At 34.3% G+C, this 18,907-nt stretch overlaps 1 protein-coding gene and 1 long non-coding RNA gene across 8 annotated transcripts in view; one reads left to right on the top strand and one right to left on the bottom strand.

Annotated features, from left to right (window-relative positions):
• Positions 1-18,907, bottom strand: part of PTPRQ (protein tyrosine phosphatase receptor type Q) — a 208,709-nt gene that overhangs the window by 35,922 nt on the left and 153,880 nt on the right. For 4 of the 7 annotated variants that reach the window (XM_055342067.1, XM_055342066.1, XM_055342070.1 and 1 more), the window contains 4 exons: positions 18,379-18,507; positions 13,221-13,265; positions 4,350-4,431; positions 1,132-1,222 (listed from right to left, as the gene is read on the bottom strand). In XM_055342067.1, the coding sequence (XP_055198042.1) occupies positions 1,132-1,222; positions 4,350-4,431; positions 13,221-13,265; positions 18,379-18,507 (347 nt within the window). Of the gene's footprint in view, positions 1-1,131; positions 1,223-4,349; positions 4,432-5,075; positions 5,103-13,220; positions 13,266-18,378; positions 18,508-18,907 lie in introns of all 7 variants that reach the window. The other 3 variants (XM_055342068.1, XR_008666689.1, XM_055342069.1) reach the window with 3 other exon arrangements.
• LOC129520857 (uncharacterized) overlaps positions 1-18,907 on the top strand; it is a 72,473-nt gene that overhangs the window by 44,252 nt on the left and 9,314 nt on the right. The window contains exon 2 of the long non-coding RNA XR_008666690.1: positions 15,314-15,398. This is a non-coding gene — a long non-coding RNA (uncharacterized LOC129520857). The remainder of the gene's footprint in view (positions 1-15,313; positions 15,399-18,907) is intronic.

Here is an 18,907-nt window from a genome sequence, read left to right as displayed (position 1 = left end):
ATTCCTTGTTTCCTACAATAGTGTCTGATTTGTCAACTTCCCCCTAAAGTCATTTATTTACAATTTGCTTTGTTCCAGAAAGGATTTTGGGTGATTAAAGCTATTTGCATTTTCATCCTATCCTAATTCTTGGGAATTAGCAGATTCCACTAGATTACTACTTCCTCTATCACATTTCCCTAAATTTGTTTACTTCATGCCTCAGTTATGCTTGATTTCTAGAATATCAGAAATGGTCCACGTCCTCCTATCCACATCCTTTATGATTTTACACTTTATGATTTTATCCTTCTTCAAGTCCATGTCTTTCTAGATAGAACAGTTCAATTCTTAAATAAGGAATTTTCCTAGTATGGTTTTGAAAAATATTTTAAAATTAGGAATATTTTAAAATTCTAGATTTTGAGACAATATTAACAATATTTCAGAATATCACAAATAGCACTTTTTTATTTCATAGTATGAAGTGTATTGAATTAGAATATAGATAGTAGGTCCATCTGTCCAAAAAATGTAATATCAAACATACAGTTATTATCAACAGAGCAATGTTCTATTTTTCCTTTTACATCACTGCTAATTCTTAAAGTGATAATATGGTTTCTTTTCTTATTGATTGAAAAATGAAGTTTTGTTTACTATGGGGAGGCACAACCCTACTTCCTTTGTAAAACCAATCCTCATAAGCACACATTTACTTTGATCTTCAATGAATATTTGGCAATGCATTTTTTTTATGTTCCATAAGAAAACACTGGTCTGCTTTTAAGGGAAATGAATACACAAAGTTACATGTTTCTCTTTTCATCTGAGAACTAGATCTGTAGGAAGATGTTAGAGAGGTTTGTTACATGGGTTAAATTACAAAGCTAAGAAACTATTAGGTCTACAGTTTCTTGCACCTGCACAAGTAAACCTTGTACCAACAAGCTAAAAGTCATGTACATCAACTTTAATAAATACTAACAGAGCAAAAAGAGATACAATTTGAAAATTACTGCTAATAAAATGCCTTCTGTAATTCAATTAATAGTAATATAATAGGCTTAAGAAATACAAAGGCCAAGATACAGTTGGTGCTCATTTTAAAACATTTTGCAGGTAGAGAGCAGAGGCAATAAAGGCACATACATGGTTTTATGTTTGGAAAGCGGTTTTTTGCTCTGTTCCAAGGCAGATCGGCATCAGTTGAAGAAAGATCCTGAAGGAATTTTGGTAGTTCCTGTGGAATGAAGTCATTGCAAAGTTTAGATTTATTTCAGAGGTAAATGAGAAATTCTACTTAGGAAAAAAACTATTCTTTATCCTAAACTCTTTTGCTTTTAAATTGAAAACCCCTCTCATAACTGCAGAAACAAATCAAATTAATAGCAATTAATTTACATAAACGTCTACTGAAAATATCCTGAAAAAAATTGGGTCAGTTGGGCTCTCACTTTCTCTGGGATAATTTCTTTGTACTTTTGGAAGCTCTTAAGATGTGGCAAGCATGTTAGTAGTAACCCTTTTCCATACTTTACTAATGGTTGCATCAGGAACATGCTGAGTATTATTTAATATTTTAATGTCTACTTAGTAGGGAAAGGGAGTTCGGTGATTTATTTTTTGTTTTTTCTCCTCAGGCAGTGTGATTTCATGCCTGCTAATTGGTACAACATTGGTCAGTTTAAGAAGATGCCAAAGGTCAATTCCTGTTCTCAGTAGGCATTGTTAAATCGATACTGGAATGCAAAGGTGCGATTAAGAATTATCAGACACAGATGAAGAGTCAAGGAGATCCATTTTTGAGATTTTGGTAAAAAATCATGATATTATCCATTCATCATTAAGAAAGCTGGTGCAAGAAAATGTGTTCATTATTTTTTGGAGCTGGTGATTTATATTTACAAAGTTTATAGATTTTCACTTTAGAAATAAGTCTCAACTTGCCAAATCCCTTAAAAAGTATGAAAATTTTGTGCTTTTACAATTTTTGCCACTATTATAAATTTTTTTATCTGTATCTGTGTCCCTTTATCCCTTATTTTCCCTCAAAAAGAAAACCCAGACAGTCTTTTGCATGTGGCTATGTGTTAGCAGAGAGAAAGAGTGTAAGCATCTGAAATCTGGTGTATTAGCACAAAAGGCTAAGAATTTGTTTAACCAAGTAGAGAATCCTAAAACAGTTTTCCTGTGTCAAGGTGTTGGGAATATATGTCAGCATATTCATAAGAGACAAAGGAATAGAAGGGGAAACAAAGGTGAAATGGAAATCTCCTGAGAGGTGGTACTTTTTTTCTGTAATTATTTCACATAGAAGTTTCCATTTATAGATTTAAATGACTGTGACCTTGATAATCAATACCCAATTACCAGGTTGACTGTTTGGATAGTAATGTTACACTTGGCAGCCTTTGTCTTATCAGGGAACACAGGGCCTCCACCATCCCATCCAGCTCTTTCTCCTACTGCTTGTTCTCTTCAGTGGGATCATAGATGAGTTAAGCTGTTTTGCATCCTTAGGCTTTTGTCTTCCTTCTCTCTTTCTGGCATATTCCTCCCCCTTTATCTACCCATTGGTCTTCTGCTTGTCCAAAAGTTCATCTCAAAGGCCATCTCTTTGTTGAGTCTTTTCTGACTGCTATCGAAATAAAGTCAATCCTCACTTCTTTCTGTGTATCTCTGTCATGATACAGCGTTTTATGTATTTTTTTTTGTGCACGTCTGCAGTTCTTCTCATAGTATGAGCTTATTTAAGGTAGAAGTCACCATCATAATAGCTAATACTTGTGTCAGCCACCCTTCTTAGTGTTACACACATTCAATCATTTTAGTATTCACAACCGAGTGAGATAAATACTATTATTTTACAAATAAGGATATTGAGGAACAGACGGTTTATGTGATTTGTCCAAAGTCACTTAGCTATTAAGTGTTCAATTGATATATATCAATACTTCAAACACAATGCCTACCATACAGTAGGACCTTACACATATTTAAGGCATAAGTGGGTATGGTCTGAGTTCTAAAGTTTATCAAATATGCATTTATTTATTAAAATATAATTCACTTTAAAAAACTTAATACAGCATCAGGATAAAAAATAATTTTTAAAAAGTTCCTTATATACATAGATATGTATTTTAAAAAGTTCCTTACATACATAGGGTTATGTATTTATATTAAAAAAAAACAAGTTGTTAAAACCATGATCTCCAAAAAAGTTGTACTAGAAACTTTCTCAGTGTAATATACATGAAAACGTTATTGCTAATAAAACTTTTCATCTACTCAGTCATGCATAATGTAATTATGTTCGCTCCTATTCTAGTGAAATTACACTTTTGCTCCTGAAAAATTGCGAGTTCTCGCTGTGTAAATGCTAAGAAAAGTTTTATGGTACCATCGATTTTGTTAAATCCAGGCCGATATTACTTAAGAAGCATAACCAAAGAGCTGTAGGAAATACCATTAATCTTCTCACATTTTGTTATTATTCCCTGAGAGGCTGAAATATTATAATCCTGAATTATTCAAGCCAATTGCTTAATTCTTTGTTTCATAGGTTCACACACTAAAAATTTCATGAAAAAAAGAAATAAAATTTTTGGTGACATTTAGAAATCCATTTACTTATATAACACAAAATAATCATATAAGTTTGGAAAGATGTAGTTTTTAAAAAGCTGATGTAGATGTAGTTTTTAAAAAGCTGATTTGTAGATCTGATATATACCTGATGCATAGTTATACAAAATGCTTATGGCAATATAATTAATCTTACTTTTAAATAATGTTAAAGTGGAATGTTCTTAATGTCACATATTCTCCATAATGTGATAATGTTTATTTCATAGTAACTTAACAATAGGCCTCATAAAACACAGTTATTTTTTGGAAACACCACGTTCTGTTCTCAGGTTCATGTATGTCACTAACATAAACTATGCAGACAAATAAAAAATGGAATCATTTAGTCTTAATCTAAAATAATTATTTAAATATAAAAACCACATTTATGATAAAGCCTAAATCTCGCATGCCAGCAAAAACCAATGACTACAACCTTCCAGACACCCGTCTACATCTGGATGAGACAGCAGAGAAGAAAAGAGGCCAGGCTGCCTCAGGCTGGGGAGGTCTGAAGAAGAGCACCTTTTCTTCACACAGTAGGTGAATAATTCTGTTCAGGTTGCACCAGAGGCCACCCAGTGTAACATTACTATCCAAACAATCAACCTGGTAATTGGGTATTGATTATCAAGGCCAGAGTCCTCCAAGGCCTTGCATGCTTAAAATGGACATGAAATGTGACACATGAAACGACTGGAGGTCTGGCAATGTTGTGACAACTGCTAGTAACATACCGAAAATTCTTCTTGAAACTTTAGGTTGTTGTTTGTGCAAAGCTCTTCAACATGTTGCAGGAAGGATTTCTTGCTTACCGGCCTCCAAGCAAAGAGAGGTATAGGTATAAAATGGAATCGTGTTAGATTGGCACTGGCTGTACAGTTAACAAATCAAAGAACAACAGACACTTCAAAACCCATAGCCACACAACCTTTTCAAGTCACTCTGTCATATTTACAAAATTAGCTTTCCCCTGTAAGTGTGCTTTCTTTGTATCCGTGGCACAAAATTCTTTCAATTTTTCAGTGACTTTATATGAATGATTTAACATTGTAAGGAAAAAAGTTTTTCAAGTAAATATAAGGGCATAAAGTTATCATTGGATCCTAAAGCACATAATACCTCTTTGTCATACAGAAAACATTTTATACATTACAAGGTTTTAGAAGATATAAAATATTGCAGTGACCTCATTCTCATAATGACATGGTTTTTAAACCCTAAGGAGTTTAAATATCCCCGTATTACTTCCCAAGCTAAAATACAGACATGCAAGCTTCACCCCAGAGAGAGAGAAAGCATTTCTCCAGTTACCATGCAATTAGTCATGCTTTTATGATTTATATCCAGCTTGGAGGTTTTTCTAGCAAACATACAAAAAAGGAACCACACATTAAGATTCATTGAATCTGTGAACCTAGCATTGATATTCAAAAAGAAGAAAAGATATTTAACAAACTTACTTGATGGATTTTCTATAACTAAGTAACCTGCAACAGAGATTGTGTTAAATGCATGATAAGTTGAGGGCATGGCTCTTTCTCAAAGAGTTCTAGATTAAAGTCAGATAAATATAATAAATCAGTAAAGTATGATGTGCTATGTCTTTACCTGATAGGCAATCATTATTTTAAGTTCTATTTTATTTTCCTAAGTTATATTATTTGGACTTAAATATGACCAAATAATAACTTAGTTTCCTTTTCAAGCTAAGACACTCTTTTAATACTGTTAGGCATTTGGGGTGGTATGTTAAAAACAGGTCACTTTTAAGTATATATTGCATAGTATTTAGAGTCTAAGAGAGTTAAAGTGAATTTTTAAAAATATTTTGTCAATAGAGAATGCTTAACCAGGGAGAGTGGATCTTTGAAAAATGACATCATATTGCCTACGTTGTATTTCATGAGTGAGTTTTGATGAGTATATAACCATAAAAAATCACAGTTCTTTCAGTTACTTTAGACATATCTCCTGTGACAGTTCATTGGTCAAGTTATTCATACTCTGGAAAACAATGAAATAATTTTTAACAGCTAAATAGACTATGTAATGCACAAATTCAGGGAAGGGAACATCTTTAATAGCACATTTGTCATGCACAATCAATTAGCACTGCAAAACCACAAAAGGCACAAGGTATAATGAAATAAAATGAATAAAACATAACTTCTTCAAAATTTTAAATATTATCGGGGATGATTTTACTGCATTCCTTAAGTGAATAATGTTTACAAGAGGATGTGATTTCTGACACAGAACAAATGAAAGAAAACAATTAGATTGAAAAATGTGTCACAATGAATGCTATGAAAATGGTCAATAAGGTATGTGTTCAATGAAGAAAGCATGAGTCAAAAAGTTCATTCTATTACAATATAAAGGTTAACGAAAAATATGGGGGTGCAGGAGCAAGTACTACCAAGAAGAATGATAGAATTCTTGGTTAATGGGATAGGCTGTATCCAAGGAGAAGGAGGTATCTCCCAGCTTCTCTGGGCATAACCTCATACAGCATCCCATTATCAAACGTGGCATCACAGTGGTAAAATAGCAGTGTTTGAGCAAAGTCTTTGTAGATGAACTTGTAAGCTTCCCACATTTCACCTAGAGTGATTCTGAGAAGGCAACAGAGAAATTTTTAACTAAATGGATATGGGGATGATTTAATGGGTTACTGAATCAGAAAAATCCTTGCTTTGGGGTTTGCAATAGGAAGATAGTGTCTGAATTAGAGGCCCTGGAAATACTTCTGACATAGCAACAGAAAGTAGGGACAGTCAATCCCTGTTGGAAATGATTTTGCTTTGGCAAAGACCAGCAAGAAAAAAATATAATAGTGGACTAGACCCATACTACCCAAGTGCCCTTAGATGCGTGATGCCCAGTGCTCTTATGATATGATGTTCCTCAGAAACAGGAAAGGCAAGGGAGTTAGGTTGGGCAAATCCTAGTTAACTGAGCTTAAAACAGAAATATGAAGGAAATATTTGAATTAGCAAGATCAACTTCCCTGCTACCACACAGAAATGGAAATTCTTGAGGTGCAAAGATACCACTTTCATAACAACAGGGATTATTCAATTTGTGATTAGTGAAATTCAACCACACTATGTCTGATTTAATGATAGGGTCATGGTCCACGTATTTAAGGACAGTCAGACTGTCATCATATAGTGGGGAGAGTCTCTCTTTTCTCAGAGAATCCAGGATTATTTGAGGTGGTATTGGCAGGATATTTTTACTAGGCTATGTAGAATCTAAAGTAGGGCTAGCTTCTGGGAAGCCATCAAGGCATTTGCAGAATCAGAGTATGTTCATCAAATCCTCAAAAGATACTAAATATAAATAGTCATATTAAAATATAAATGCACAAGAAATAGCTAAAGCATCCTTGTTATTTATTATTCACATCCTTCCTCTTCTCATTCATGATGTCTAGTCTCATTTAGAAACTATAACTAATAAAAATACTTCCTTTTGTCAGTTTTACAGTGAAAAACATTACAGAAAGTTGCTTTTTTAAAACTATTATCTTGCATTTGAAAGATCTCTCTAAAGAAATTAGTATCTGTAAACTATACAAATATTAGTAACTGTAACTGGCTAGCTATTGGATCCAGGTGGGTATTTGTGAATTCTTTCCTTACTAAAAATATTATGGCTTCAAATATCTGTTCCAACATTTACTAGCTACATTACTTTGACCAAGTTACTCAATCTTTCTGTGCCTCGGTTCTTAATTTGGAAAATAGGGTAAGTTTATGTAAAGCTAAGTTCATATATGTATAATGCTTAGAAATGCCCTTGGCTTTGGAAGCGATACATAAATATTAGTTAATATCATTAGTATTGTAATTGCTATTTCTACTTTATTTTGCAAAACTCAAGCTCCTCTTAACCATCTGTCCCACTATTTACACTGATATAAAGGAAGGTTTTTGCTTGTTGCTAAAAGAATATTCTATTTAATTTACTCAAAAGTGGGTAGACTAAAATGTGCTAAATTAAGCAGCAAGATTTCCTTTTTTTATAAAAAAGATTTTATTTATTTATTCATGGGAGACACACAGAGAGAGGCAGAGACATAGGCAGAGGGAGAAGCAGGCTCCCTGAGGAGAGCCTGCTGTGAGACTTGATCCCGGGACCCAGGGATCATGACCTGAGTGAAAGGCAGATGCTCAACTACTGAGCCACCCAGGTGCCCCAATTTCCTATTTTATTCTTCTCAATCAGGGTCTCAAAAAAAAAAGTGGTCATAAATACCCAGATTTCAAATCCAAATCTGGCTTTCTAGTTCTCAGTTCAAGACTCTAAATAAATCACTAATAACATAAAGATCGTAATGATTCAGTTTTCATATTATTATGTGAAAGCATTTCTCATCACACCAGCATGTTTAACATAATTCCTTACAACTACCTTTCACATATCCTGTTTTTATTCTAGATATCCCGTTTGTACCGCTCTAGGTATTTCCTCACAACCATCCTACTGATTCCTCAATAGCTGATTCGAATATTAACTCTTCCATTGACCTTACCTGTTCTATTATAGAGAAGATAATTTCTTCCTTCTATGAAATGAAATTTCTATGGACAAATCACTTTCCACCTTGTATTATGGCCATATAAGCACATGGATTAAGGACACTTGCGTTGAGGTTCATGGGTACTTGAAGGCAGGGGCAGGATTAGCACTGACTCACTACATGACCCTCATAACTTTATTCATAGTTGACAATGAATTAGTCATTATTAAATATACAATTGTGGATGTATTCCGACCAACATACACAGCAAGCTAAATATATGTGCTGTGCTTATTATTCAAGTATCTGAAATGAATGAATTTTCCACTAAAATAGTAAGCAATTGAGACTTCTCAGGAGCTTTAGATAAGTATGATCAATAGCTGCATCAATAAACACTACATAAGTCTAAACAAAGCCATATTAGATCCCCTAACATTAGAAGTTCATGCTAGATACTTCTTAGGAAACTAGACATTTGAACGATAAAATCATCTTTCCTATCCAGTAATAAAAAGACTTCAAAAAAAGAATAAGAGCTGTTGCGCTTTATTTCTTTTGTATCACTCTCTTTATCTAAACCCAATCACTTTAGGTAACCTATTCATTGCATTTGTATTTACATAATGTGAGAAACAACTATTAAAAATAGAAGTTTTTTTTGTTGTCTATAGTATCCATATCACTGCTTTGATACATAGCCTCATATTGTATGGGTGTATTTTTAACTTTTAACTTTAAAAATTGGCTGTATTTTGGGGTGCCTGGGTGGCTCAGTTGGTTAAGCACCCAACTCTTGATTTCGGCTCACATCGTGATCTTTTAGGGTCCTGAGATTCAGGTCCACGTCAGGCTCTGTGCTCAGGCTTAGAGCCTTAGGGAGTTTGCCTAAGATTGTCTCTCTCTTTTTTTCCCTCTACCCCTCTCCCATCTCTAAAATAAAGAAATAAACCTCTAAAAAATAATTGGCTGCATTCTAAATGTTATTATAGGCTTTTAAAGTTTTATTTTTAAATAGAAAAAAATTAATTTGGATGGCTTATAGAGGGAATTAGAAAAGAAAGTGGAGTATAATACAAAAAAAAAAGCACTGGCTTTTGCTGATGAGGAAATTAAATTATTTTAGGAAAAACTGTTGGTTAGATAAGCATAAAAAAAAATACCCTCCCAGAAATTAACGTGCATGAAAGTCAACAACGTTATTTCAGGGGTGCTATGTTCAAATGAAGTGATCTGTAAAGACACTCAAAGGAACTCAAATAGAAAACTTTTTATTAACATTTTTAAAAACTTAAATTGTTACGTGAAGAGCATTTTATACTGGTATTTTATTCACTTACAATGGTGAATGATGCTATCAAATCAAATTCAGTTCATCATTATATAAATCAATTTGGGAACTGTCCAGATTTCAGTAAGATAACTGACCACTTTCCAACAGAAAGGCCTAAACACTTTTTATTACATGAATCTTAGCTGTCTTAAATCCTATTCCCTTTTGTTGAAAAGGGTATTATTTCGTGTCTGGGCTCATTTTTTAAAAGTCTATCAAAAACTTAAATTCCACTCAGATTACTCTTGATAGATCCAGAGCGGAATCATTTATTTATGTTGGCAGTGGTGATTGAAGACCATATTGTCACAGAGATTCAGCTTTCTCCCAAGGTCAATTAGTTGAAATCTATAGGGAATTAAAATATAGTCCAAATAGAGAGCCATGGATGATAGCCTCTAGATGAGCAGCTTAAATCAGCATTACCAGTGGCATAGGACAAACGGAGAAACTTTGTGTTTTCTACCTAAGTTAGGTTAAAAAAAAAGAGTCTCAAATTCTATTGCATTGATTTAAAATATGTATTTGTCACGTTAACAAATAAAATAAAAATTTGAATATGAGTACCAGAATCTATCGTTCTGGTAAAACATATTAATCTTTCTAAGTTTTATTAAATATGGAGTGTGAAGTTTTAATTTCTGTATTTCAATTAAGCCATTAATTGCTCCAACATTTACATCTACTTCTAAAATGATATCCTATTACTTATCTGCAGCATTTACTGTAATGCTTTCAAAGATGTCTTTAGTTTTGTGCTTTTCTATTGATTTTATTTGTGCTAGGCTTTAAAGTAGCATTCTTTTTGGTCTTTCTTCATTCTTTTATCAAATCACCAATAATTTTCCTGTTCCCTAATGTAAATTAAAAAAGTTAAACAATCCTTAGAAAGTTAAAAGCAGAGCCAAAGTATGATCAGCAAGTCTACTTCTAGGAATATATCCACAGGAAAGAAAAATACTGACTCAAAAAGACATCTGCTCCCCATGTTCATGGCAACATTATTTACAACAGCCAAGACATGGAAGCAACCAAAGTGCCCATCAGTGGGTGAATGGATAAAGAAGTCATGGCTAATATATATACAGAGGAATATTATTTGGGCATAAAAAGAGGAAATTGTACCATTTGCAACAGCATGGATGGGCCTAAGGCATTATGCTAAGTGAAATAAGTCAAACGGAAAAGGACAAATATTGTATGATCTCACTTACATGTGGAATCTAAAACACAAACAGCAAGTTCATTGAGAAAGAAATCAGATTTGTGGTTACCAGAGGTGAGGGCAGAGGGAGGGGGTATTGGAGGAAGGTGGTTAAAAGGTACAAACCTCCAGTAGTAAGGAAATAAATCCTAGTGATATAATGCACAACACAATGACTATGGCTAATACTGCTATCCGGTGTATTTGAAATTGTTCAGAGAATAGATCCTAAGAGTTCTCATCAGGGAGAACATTTTTTTTCCATTTTCCTTATCTGTTTTCTTTCCTTTTTATTGTATTTATATGAAAAAAAATGTTTGTTAGCTGAACCTGCTGTGGTAATCATTTCACAATATATGTAAACCAAACCATGATGCTCTATACCTTAAACTGACAATATTATCATAATACCTGTACTGTACAGCTGACACTGAAACTTCATTTTATAAGGTAAACATACTACCTCAAGAAGTAAGTAATGTAATATTTTTTTCTTTTTTTTGTAATATTTTTCTTATTAGAAAAACAATTAGTAAGTGCTAAGTATTTTCCCAGTATATTTCCTCACATCTGTAAAGACAAATAGATTTAAAAGGAGCTTAGCCATTTGAAGGGCAGCTCTTTGGAGGCAATGGCCTTTCTGTTTTCATCACGCTATTTCCAGTGCTCAGAACAGTGGTTGGCACATGGTAGGTGCCCAACTGATACTTCTAGACAGATAAGGAAAAGCAACATTCTTGCTGATGTCAAATTGTTGAGAGAAGACTCCCAAGGTGGCAAGAGTTGAATTTTCATCATTACTAAGCCTCTCCAAATCAGCACAACTGAAAACAAATTCTTGACAGATGTTTTATTTTGTCAACCACATATTCTAAATTACAACTGGGGACACAAACTTAAGCTATCTTGGGCAATAGGGCAGAAGAAGTAGAAAGAGAAAATGAAGAAGAAACTGCTGATGGCTGTGTGAAGAGATAGGCACAGGCTCTCAGTGAGAATGTAAAGAAGAGGACACAGGTGACATGACATCGTCTATAAAGTAGTGCTTTGACTCTGAACTATTAGCTAGCGAGGCAGGTTTACACTAAAGTTCTTCAGTTAGGGGTTAGAAGGCATCCTCAGAAAATTAAATTTGGAAGGAGAATACATCTACTTTAAGAAATTGGATTTATGCACAGGTGTTCTACAAAGGTTCTGATGAATCTGAATCATTAGGTTGGGCTCTATCAAAGTAAGAGCTCTAAGTAGGACACAACTGACTAATTCTGAGAGAGAAAATTTGGTGCTCAAGGAGAAATATGAAGTAAAAATGGAAGTATTTTTTTCTGAGGCATTAATGGCGTAAAGCAAAAAAAAAAAAAAAAAGTAAAAGAATTCTGTTTAATGATGACGAAGAAAGATACTTGGCAGAGCTTCTCAACCAGACCCTTTGTGAGTCTGGAATGCTGAGAGGTCAGCTTTGAGTGCTGGTTGGAAATGGATGTTTTATGTGTGATGGGATCACTTAAAGCTTTAGCTCAACAGAGTCTTACATTGACAACTGAATCTGATCAAGCAGGTCCTTTGAGGAAAATGTATTTTTATAAAACCTTTCTAATTCTGTCAATGGAAACTTTGGCAATTAGTTCATATGAAGTATAAAACAAGGTTACTTATGATTCCAAAATGCTAAATATGATGAGAGTAGGAGTAGTCCTGGCCTCCACTGTTTTAATCATGCTGAGTACTATTTGTGATCAATGAGAATGTCAGGAGCCTTGGCCCCATCCAGCCTTGTGGCTCATGGAGACTGACTCCTCTATCAAAGATTTGGGATTTCTGAAATCAAATACATTTTGTTCTTTGCCTCCATTCATATTCTTTGCCTGAAGAAACTGATTATCTCTGGGGCATTCAATCAGTTGCTGCGGTCCCTGGTAATGCTGACATTTTATTATACTACCTTCCGAACATATAAAGCAATTTTTTGTGCCAGCATATAAATGGCATTTCCGAGCATCAGCGGAGCGCCTGCAAACATGCACAGTTAGCTAGCCATTGATTAGGGCCAAGTGCAGAGACTATGAACTGTGTATGCCCCAGAGACACAGAACAGGAAATTCCCTCATCTTGGTCCTTACAGGTTACCACCTGCAGTAGTTGAAGTGAGCATGTGTGAGGTGTGGACTGGGACTCCATCTGTCAGATGGAGAACTCAGCTTTGTATCAGGGTATAATGAGACAAGATGCACGTGACGAAATCTAGGTGAAAACTTATTTTACTATCAAAGCTAACACAACATGAGAACACAGCAAATTCTCAGGACATGCACATTATGAGTCAATGTGCATTTTGGTAAGGTTAACTTTACCATATCAACAGCATGCAAATTATAGAGGTCATATTTTAAGTAGAAAGCATGGGGCTTTTTTTTTTGGCTTTGGGGAAAAAAAGGCACGTTAAACAACAAAACGCTCAATATAGTATATTTAAAAATATAGAGCACACCACCTGACAAGATGAAATCACAACAGAGCTCTGCATCACCACAGTAACTTACTGGATGACAAAAATCTCCTTGCGTCTAAAGAAAAATGAAGAATATCTGGAAGTAAAGATTCATTATTTATTTAGTACACAAACACACTGGATTATTTTTTGCTACTACAAGAACATGAGCATTAAATATCTTGGGCTTCATCCTACTTCAGGACATTTGTCTGAAGTTCACATATTTGTCAGACATTTCTTATCTGGATTCATGTATTTTTGATGTCATTTGCAAAACAGTTTATGAGAGAAGTAGAATTAATGACCAGAATCTGTCAAATAATTGATGGCAATTAAAATGCTAATGGTTTTACATAGAATTTCATGTACTAGTCAAATATTGTGTATTCTTACTGAAGGTCAGTTTGCAAGCTTGAACCTATAGTATAATGCCACCACTCCTTTGTCCCATATCACTAAAGCAGAAATAATTTTAAAAAAAGCAATTCTTCCCTTAGAATCAATTCTCTGCATAGAAAACACTGCTTGCAGAAGGATCCCATGGGGCCTTATTTTTTTTTTTAATAGGGGTTATGTTGATCTCATCTAGTATGCTTCAGAGTTACACACACACACACACACACAGGTGCAGGCACATCTTGTTACCTTCGAATCAATCTTGTTACCTCCGAATCAAACACACTGAGGTGAGCATCGTGACTATTCTATTTACTAGATGTACCACCTTGAACTTAAATTCTCTAAGTATCTTTTGTTTTTCAACTGTAAATGAGGATAAAAGTATCTACCACAAAGGATTGAAAGAGTTAAGTGAGATCACTACACACAGAATTAACACATAGTAGTTGCATATAAATAGTAGCAATTATCAGGTTAGCAAGCTCTCTATGTGAAAGTAGACTGGGGTGATTTTTAATTTTATAAAGATTGGAAATAACAGGGGTGCCTGGGTGGCTCAGTCAGTCAAGTGTCTGCCTTCAGCTCAGGTCATGATCTCAGTGTCCAGGGATCTAGCCTTGCATTGGGCTCTCTGCTCAGCGGGGAGCCTGCTTCTCCTTTTCCCTCTGCCACTCCTGCCTACTTGTGCTCTGTCTCTCTCTCTCTCTGTCAAATAAATAAATAGATCTTTTTTTTTAAAAAAAAAAAAAAGGTTGTAAAAAACAATAATAATTCCAAATGTATTCTGATTTTAGAGTTTACAAGAGCTTCCCGAAGATACATACATTTAACAAAAATTCAATATGCGAACTTCTAAAATTACTGAAAAAAGGAAAATACTCTTAAAACAACAATTCATTTGTTTGCTTTATTTTGTTGAGGATTTTAATTCCATTCATGATTACTGGATTGGGCCTTGAGTCTAATTAATGCACCATTACATTTACTCAACTAAAATAGGCAAGATAATATGGAATGATGCACAAAATTTGAGGGGAAAAATCAGGCTTGGAAGAAACTGAGTGTCAAGTAAGAAGATTAGTAACATTGATTAATGTTATTCTACTGTTTTTGTTTTTGTTTTTTTTTCTGATTTACTCACCATGGGTGGGGGAGGGAGGAGGGAAGCCTACTATAAATTAAGCCTAGTAAGGAGACAGTGAAAAATAAACATTTTTTAGCGAATAGAATATTTAACTCGTGAGCATTCTGATAGCTTATTTAATTTTAAGTGTTATAACTCTCTGGGGAAGGTCATTTGTGTTGCAGTCAAATTAGTTAAAGCAATCCATAGGGCCAGCTGGTCTCTGCAATCTTGAAGAGACAGGTCTGTTTTACCTGAATGTTCATGCTCTTGCCAATATTTCCTCCTAGAAACCTTTCTCACTTCCTTGGGCTAAGCGGCTGTGTTTTGAAGAAGCTGTCGCAAAATGCCATTTTGTTCATTTCTTTATCAAATAACAAACCACAAAGGTCATTTTCTAATCTGGTGAATGTGGAAGAGATGAGCCCAAAATATTAAATACCCTTCCTAAAAAATATATCTTGTATTCTCTAAACTTAAATATAAGATATGTATTAAGGAAATGATCTAGTTATCATTCCAAATAGGAATTTAAAACATTATCGTGGCCTATCCTAAATGTTTTCATGGAGTTACAGAGTATGAAATCTTTTTTTCTTTTTCTTTTTTTTTTTTCCCAGGGTACTAAATCTTCACTTGAGTTTCATTCGCCTTCAGGAAGAAAAAGTACAATGTGAGAATTCTTGAGATCCTTTGTGAAACAAGGTAGTATATAATTAAATAATGGGAGTTTACACATACAAAAATTACAGGATGAATCTTAACATGTACGTCAATATACAGGTACTTGTCACTAAAGAAATAATTTCCGACTATAAAACTCCAAGTCTCAGCAGGATTTAGTATAAGCATCATAATGACTTTTGTCAACTAGATAATCTCCTAGAATTAATATTTAATTATTGATTAGATAGTCTTTTATCACTTCTCTTATGGATAGGTCAAGACATATGACACTGAGGAACACTGTTAGTCCAATTAGCATGAAGGAAGTGGACAAGTTGGAAGGAAAGGAACATTGCCTAAGCCTCAAGTAGAAAGAGCATATGTTAGCTGGGTAGATTGGAAGGAAATTACCTACGTACCTTCCTGCAAATAACAAAGACATATGACATAAGTTATTCAATAATTTTGAAACCCCTCAAACTCCCTGATTTTTTACTCTCAGAATCTACTATCAGCGTCTGTGGCTCTCCTCTCATGACCTATGTGGCTTTCAGTAGATTTAGATCTTCCAGTACCTTAAAGTCAAGTGAAGACTTTAGAGTGTCACTGAAGGGTGGTCCCCAGTAAATGTGCACATGACTATGGATCCATTAGTTACTATTTTTCTAGATTTATTGTCTTCTGTAGTACTGACATTATTAACATGAAAAACCTTCCATTAATAGTGAATCTGGAGGCAGGTCTGTAATGAAGAGCTAATACTCAAACCACTTGATAGTTATTTTAATAAATTTCTGTAGTCATCAAGCAAAACATACTCTTATGTGCCACTGGCATTACAAATAAAAATGTTTTACAGTCATGAATGCTGGAATCATAACAAAAAATAAGAAAGTAAAAAAGCATAGAAACTAAAATTTCCAACTATACTATTACTGGGGTAATATATACTAATGATCTATGGGCAAAAATAAATAAACACTATTTGAGATATATTTGAAAGACGCTTCTATATCATTTTACAAATAAATCCACATATACATAAACAGACATGGAAGCAGCAAAATAAATAATTAGGAGTCAAGGTTAAATAAGGTAGTCCCTGATTTATAAAAAACCAATAATAAGCAATCTATGCAGTCCTTATTCACCTTTTCCATTAGCTGCCATGACAGTCATTGTTAAACAAAACAAAACAAAACAAAAATCATCCAGCTTTTAGATAATGGCTGTGTTCAGAAGTGCAGGAAAGGGCAAGCTGTGAAAACACACAGAGCTTAGGGGATCTAACCTCCCCATAGCTTGTCTAGAATGATAACCTCCTCGATAAAGAACGCTTTAATACTGAATGGCTCTTTTCACTTCATTATGTCCTATCTCTTTCCTAAAGATCTACTTATTAAGGACTTTTAGGGGATCATTAAAGGTTTTTTAAAAAGTGCCCTAAAAGTGTTTGGACACTTAGAAGCTCACATTTTAGTCTGAACGGATTCAACTAAATTGTTCAAACAACTAAAATTAATTGAACTGAGAGGTTTGATGTTTTACGCCTTATACTTTTGGGTGTGAGAAGACACTGAGACTCCAGGACTGTAGAAGTGGAACACAAATTAAGGACAGGATTTGAGAGAATAATGCAGAAATTCAGTTGGCCCGCAGGGGAAAGGAGAAGACACTTCCTTTTACTATGCAGGGTGACTGTTTTAGGGCCGAGGCACAGCCTAATACTGGAATGCTGTATTGCTCCTACGATGTGGCATAGCTTTGGCAGGTTACCCTGAAAATCTATTGGTCTTTCATACATAACCTTTCTAGTGTGGAAAACTATGTCCTGGATAATATATAACCGTCTTACATATGGTCTTTGGAGCACCATCCATTTTGTTATATCCATAGAAACCACCCCTACTAGAATATAAACAAAGGTGAATATCTCAATATAAAGAAGTGAGTTTTCCTCTTTAAGAAAGTAAATGTCCTTCTAATTTAGTGATAACACTGAATAGCTTTCATTTTGCAGTATTTGGAAGGCCCCTGCTCATCAGATGACACTTCCCTCCAAAACACACATTAGATATTTTTAGATATGCTGAAAAATATTCTTTCAAAGTCTATCTATTAGGTAAAGACCAGCTTTGCTAAATGACAACTAAGAACAATTCCTTTTTAAGTTCAGGAACTTTAATGGCATATTTCCAGAGTTAATAATAATTTTTAAAGTCCAGCATAGTTCTTCATGTACTTTGTAAAAGCTGTCATGTGCTTATAAGCACCACAAAACATTGGGTCTTATAAGAATCTAAACTAGTTATGATGGCCTGATGACAGTTTTTATTAAGAATTTGATGAATTCTGTTAATAGACAAGTTTTTCAGATGTGCCAACATTTTGAAATATTTATAATGATTTCAAAAGGATTTAAAATACTCTTTAAAATTAAGCACCTTTACTATTTCTGACACATACTGAAGACACACTTTTCCTTCCACAGGTAATTTTTACCTTGTATTTAATTTTTAAACACTAAGCAATTTAAAAAATGAAGTGTTAACACACAAGTTAGACTCTTAGTGTAATTTCATCCTAAAACAAAGAGCTATAAGGCTTTCATAAAAATGATGTAAATAGATCAAGTAGTTACAAATTTAATTAAACTTGTGATGAAAAATATGGACACTTCCAGCAAATCCAGTGAAAAAGAAATCTATCATCCAAAGTGAATTATTAAACATAATTTTAAAGGTTTAATGTTTAAAAATATTTGTCTCAGGAAAAAAAAAAAAAGCTTGGTTGAACATTATAGTCCGAGGTTCATATTGAACCCAAAGCATGAGGAAGATTAAGTGATTCTCCGAACACCAGTGAGAAGTGTGCAGAAGATGGAGGTCACCCTTTGAAAGAAGATCTCTATGACCTGTGTAAATAGGAGCCCCACAAACACTTCCAACAAGCATAGGTCAGAATAGGGTCATGGCTCCAGGCCCTCTGAACCACTGTTCGCCAAGAGGAGTGTGCTCACCGCGTTAATCTCTCGTCCTTCAGTTCCAGATCTGCCACAGTGATGAGCTGATCCAGCTTGAATTTAGTGTCAATAATTTCTGCATCTCGAGGAGAGTACGTGCCACCTTCTTTCTGCTTCTGTCGAATTCTAAAATAAGTGTTGTAAAGTCCAAAATGGAAATATCACAGAAAGCATATAGAATTAAGTTTCATTTTCTTTTTAAGTCAAGATAGCAGTCTGATAATTTCTTCGTTGGGGTCACTTCTCTGAATATGTGCAAATTTATAGCTCCTCACATCTTTTTTCTTGTTTGAATTCCATGAAGCCTATTCTATTATATTCCTTTAACATGTTGCTTTGTTGAAGCTTCAAATTTTAATGGGAATTAGTTGATCAAGGCCTGGGCCATTGACAAATTTAAAATATAGAGCAAATGAAACTGATGCTGTGAGCTTGTTTTTCCGCCCTCTAGCTGTCTCTAGATTTGTCATAAAAAGAAAGCATGCCAAAGTGGAACCAGCTCATTGGTAGCAGCACCAGTGCCAAA

Source organism: Nyctereutes procyonoides, unplaced genomic scaffold (assembly GCF_905146905.1).
Source record: "Nyctereutes procyonoides isolate TBG_1078 unplaced genomic scaffold, NYPRO_anot_genome, whole genome shotgun sequence".
NCBI lineage: Eukaryota > Metazoa > Chordata > Mammalia > Carnivora > Canidae > Nyctereutes > Nyctereutes procyonoides.
This window is presented reverse-complemented; position numbering and strand designations above follow the sequence as displayed.